Source organism: Buceros rhinoceros, unplaced genomic scaffold (genome assembly GCF_000710305.1).
Source record: "Buceros rhinoceros silvestris isolate BGI_N320 unplaced genomic scaffold, ASM71030v1 scaffold46337, whole genome shotgun sequence".
NCBI classification, from domain to species: Eukaryota; Metazoa; Chordata; class Aves; order Bucerotiformes; family Bucerotidae; genus Buceros; species Buceros rhinoceros.
The window spans coordinates 1-5012 of NW_010423652.1; the positions used below are offsets into that span (position 1 = coordinate 1).

Genomic DNA, 5012 nt, shown 5'->3' on the forward strand with positions numbered 1-5012 from the left:
GGGTGTGCGCGGTGCCGGTCCTGCCTCCTTCGGTGCTATGTGAGACGGGGAGAGCATCGGTTGCCAAAGGCTTTAGTTGTTACATGCATGCAATAATCTTCTCCAAAATGGATTTTAGTCAGAGCAATTTATTTGGCTACATAGAAGACCTGCAGGAACTAACTATTATAGAGAGGCCAGTACGCAGGAGCCTGAAGGTATATACTTCAAAATAGAACGATGCTTTAAAATCCATTTGAAATTGTGTCTGTTTTATTTATGCAGAGCTAACCGAATGGGCAGTTTGTTTTTTACAAACCAGCATACTAAAAAAATGTTTTCAGTCGTTTTGGAATAAACAATCTCGAATATATAGCAAGGACTTAATATTTTCAGTATAAGAATATTAAGCTGGAAAAAGAACAAGCTTAGGTCTGTAATTTATATATGACTTGTTTATACTCTTAAGTGATTAATAGTGGTAGTGTCTGACGTGGAACGGTACTTGTGTTACATCCCATCTTTTCCTGGTAAGAGACTTCTTTGATTGAATTTGAAATGTTGGCTAGAGATTTCAAGGATTAAATTCAAATTACTCATGGAACTATCCCTGGATATGTGTGGAGGAAGGGATTGTTTTAAGAAGATTAAAATGATGAAATAGTAAGATATTGTAAACTCATAATCTCTGTTTCATACTTGACAGACACCAGAAGAAATAGAAAGATTGACAGTTGATGAAGAACTCAGTGATATTGAAAGGGCTGTTTATCTACTCAGGTATTTCCTAAAATATTGCTGTGAAGCATTGCTGACCGTCATGCTTACATACAGCTTTTTTAGTGCTTTTCAATAGGGTTTTTTTTTTTTTTACTTTCTGCTATGTTAAATGTATAGGCAAGATAAAAATAGATACGGTAATTAAAAAAAAATACAGAATATGGTGGCTGTGTACATGTAACATTTCCGAGTTTGTAACGTGGCCCTCACCAACACTGTGTTACACTTCATTTTCTCTTCCTCTGCAGTTGATTTTGCAAGGTTCCCTGAGTGTTAGCGTTAACAGCACCAGTCATTCAGTGACTTCGTATTCACTCTAAGGCATGAGCAGTTAAGGCAGACTGGTAACAGAGCTCTTTGAGCATACTATATACGTCTGGGCTTTCAGAAGAGAGAACCTAAGAGATTAGTTTTACAGTCCTTAGGAAATACCATAGAAGATGCTATATTAATACTTCCCTGCATTCTGATTTTTCATTTTACCTCTTTTTGATATTTATTTGCAACTACTTGAATAACATAAACTTTGATAGTTTAAAATACTTCCAACTACTCTCCAAGTCATGTTCGACAGTACAAATGTTCTGAGGGATTTTTATTTTAATATGCATTTTTGAACAATACCTAGTAATTGGAGAACCAGCTGCAGCTCCCTCTCAGTTTGCTTATTCTGCTGTTTTAAGTGTTCTTCTAGCCTCTGCCTGTTCTCAGTGTTTAGAGTAGATATTCTCAGTGCCTTGATTTTCTCTTTTTGGGCACGTGAGATTATTTTTAGGTAAGCATTTCTGTCCACTGATACTACTTCTGATACTGAGTTTTGTTTATGGGATTTTTTTTAATGCTGAACTTTTGCAAATTGTGGATTTTAAAACTTGCTTTGCTAATGTTTTGTGTAATTAAAGCAGTCTGACTGGGGAAATTCAGAGGAAGCAGTTTGGATATGGTGCATGTCATTGCAAAGGATGCATATCAATTTTGGTTTTTACCTCACAGCAATCATCATAGTTGAATTTTTAATTTTTCTTTCCTTTCCCTGTGTGTCAGCAAACTTCTTTGCTCTTTTCCCAATTAAGGATCGTGTTTCCAGCAGTATGTCTTTACTGGATCATTGCCTTGTTAAAGGGTAAAAGGTTCCACTTCGTATCTTTAATCTTACTAATTGCTTTTCCACCTGGCCTTGAACTTCTCTGCACATCTTCAGCTGCATTCTCTCTACTTGAGCAGCTATTCTGGGGACATAATACTCTTTTCCTTGTAATGAGGTTTTCATTTTTGCCTCTGCATTGTCCTCATTGCTGACAGGTGGCTTCATCTCTGCTTGATAAGCTTTCTGTAAGGCAATCACTTGCTGTGATTGTCCAGGTATGTTAATACAATAATCCAGTGGAAGATTTTGCTGTTCAATTTTGTATCGCCTTTCCTGGACTGAGTTGGAGTATAAGCAAACAGAGTTGAAAAGCTGCCTGTAGCACAGGTAGTATCCTTTGTAGAGTGTAAAAAGGTACGTATTTTTGGCTTGCCTGATGTTTTTTAATCTCTTAAATACAATACCCTTGCCTGTTCCTGTTTGACAGTAATGTCAGTCTGGTCTTTTCATGCCTCATTTTCTAACTCAGATGCATTATTTGCTGTCCTTCAGGTTGTCCCTTATGTGGGACTTTCCTTGATGTTACCCGAAAAGACACTGCCTTTAGCTGAAAATCCCACTATAGAAATTGCTTTGGTGAGATTGAAAAGAATTGTTAATGATGTCTGTGTTGTGCTCCATTTGGAAAGGATGATGCTATCTCCATATACATTAAAAAATATCTGAGAACAATAATAGAAAATAAATCTCTTAAATATCTACAGATAGTATCAAAATACTTAATGTTGTGTCACGTTGTCTTTTATATTGTCACTCATTTATGTAACTCTAATCTGCAAGTTGGAGATTTTTAATTTACTGAGGAGGATATCTTCAGTGTTGCTTGTACAGTACAATGGAGCTGACTAAGACTGAGTGAAACCTTTGGGTGGAAGTCCAGAAAAAGTCCTCAAATTTTAATGACTTGCATTCTGAGAAAAAAAGCCCACTGCTTCCTTCTCACCTTTCCCTCCAAAACCTGCCCCAATTTCTCCTCCCTACCCTTGAACTTGGGTACTCTGTTCTGCTTATATGCAGGATTGCTGTTATGCTTAGTAGATACCTGATTTTTCTAGATTTCTGTTTCTGAAGTCTTTTACTATTGTAGTCTGAAAACAGGTACATTGACATCCTAGTTGGAGAGAATAGTACAGCCTTTTACTGTGTGAGGTTTTTGGAGCCTGAATAATGTTTTTGTTTGTTTTGGTGTGGTTGGGGACTGGTATTTTTTTTTTCCATGACTGATTCTTGCTATACTGTGTATATGAGGAGGTATTCATTTCCCAACTCTGATCAGTTTCATCAGTTCATTCTTCTTTTTTCACCTCTTGTATTACTTTAAATTTTCCAGTAATACTATAGAGTTTATGGCATGCTGTTTTACTTCTTGATATCGTAAAGTTTTTTGTTTTGCTCATCTCCTATATACTTGTATTCATCTAATAATTATTTTGTATTCCTGCAGTGTCTTGTCTGTCTGTATCCAGCCATGATATATTGTCATAGAGTTTTGTAAATTTTGCTTCATTGTTTTCTCGTAAGTATGACATAAATATATGTCTACAAATGTTCTTAGCACATGGCGAGTACATTGGCACATTAATCCTGTGCGAAACCTCACTTTCACAGGAACGTGGCTTCATTTTAATTGGTCTTCTGTTGTTACCTATCATAACTTGGTTTTACATTCGAAAGTGCCAATTGTAGTTTTGATAATCCTGACAAGTTCACATATATATAATTTTTATTTTTAGGGGATGACTTTGCTTTCAGTCTCCTCTTTTCTCCCAGTACCTTTTTCACATAACTATGTAATGATGTAGATTGACAAAATAATCTGGCTAAATCTGATCATTTTTAGTCAGACTAGTTTTCAGCTAAATCACCTCCTTGATTTGGCTCATCATGTGGATATATGAACAGTTGTGCACGCAAAGGGAAAGGACTTAGTACTCCTGGTGGCCAAAGTCACTTTAATATGACGTAAACGTGGGTGAACTTCAGCTTTAGACCATTGTTGCCCAGAGTGCTCAGTTTTAATTAGGTAACATTCTGCGATTAGACTGAGCAAGCTCTAATTTAATAATAACACAGTAGCAAATTGGACTATCATTTGTTATAATCTCAATTAACCTTGATACTGGTTGAGGAACTGGGATTCCTTAGACCAGGTTTGTCAGGGATATTTATGAACTTGCCATGGAAATCAAATGGCTTTAGATACCTGAAGAGGGAGAGGCATCCAAATGTCTAAGATCTGTGCTTCAGATCTTCAGCCTGAGTGCTTGGGGGTTTCTGAAGAGTTGTATTCTGACTGTGTTTTGGATGTGCTGTCTCCACGGAATGTGCATCTCAACCATGTTGTTTTCAAGACTGATAGCTTATCATAAAACCATCAGCAGATTAAAGACAAGCTGCCAGACTGCGCAGAAGCAACTGAGTAGTTTGCATTCCACTTCAGGGCATCATGACCTCTTCCAGGACAGTGGCAATAAGTAGCTCGGAGACAATAATTTTTATTCCTGCTATGAACTTTTGCCTGTGATATTAGTTTCTATGTTTGCTGATGTTTGATGTTATTACGTATTTTTATTTGTCTTAGTGTAGCTCACCCTTTTATGGCATACAGCCAATAGCAAAATACATATTCTTTGCCTGATGTGAATCTGTTTTGGATACAAGGCTGTTTATTGGCCTGCACGCTGTAGCATAGTTTGTTTTCTGAAAACTTTTCTGATAGATTTCCCTAGGGGTTTTACATTGTTGTTTGTATTCAGCTACTTTTTGTTTATTTGTGCCTGCTTAGAGTTAAAGCTTCTAGGCCTTGACATTTCTGTCATACTCAAAATAACAGGGTAGTAATGAGCTATCAAGAAGAAGGCTGAATTATTCACCCTTTTGGGAACATACTGTACTTTGGTTTTGGAGTGATCTCTTTAGAAAACAATACAAGCCCTCTGCAAAACATTTAGCACAGTTTTTGAAGATACAGTAGATACTTTACCTAGATTGGAAAGAATTCAATGTATAAACTTAGCATGTCTTAAAAAACAACAAAAAGAGTTGTATTGTATTGTAGCCATCTGTGATTAGTTATTCTCAAATTCTAAACAACTTTTTATACAGT

General features: G+C 36.5%; 1 protein-coding gene across 1 annotated transcript; it reads left to right on the plus strand.

The window, feature by feature from the left end:
- Positions 1-107: 107 nt before the first annotated feature.
- Positions 108-759, plus strand: LOC104497239 (serine/threonine-protein phosphatase 4 regulatory subunit 4-like; the record flags this gene model as incomplete). The annotated part of the gene is made up of 2 exons (XM_010140468.1): positions 108-197; positions 686-759. Coding segments are annotated over exons 1-2 (164 nt in total), but the record flags the coding sequence as incomplete, so codon positions are not given.
- Between the last annotated feature and the right edge of the window lie 4253 nt (positions 760-5012).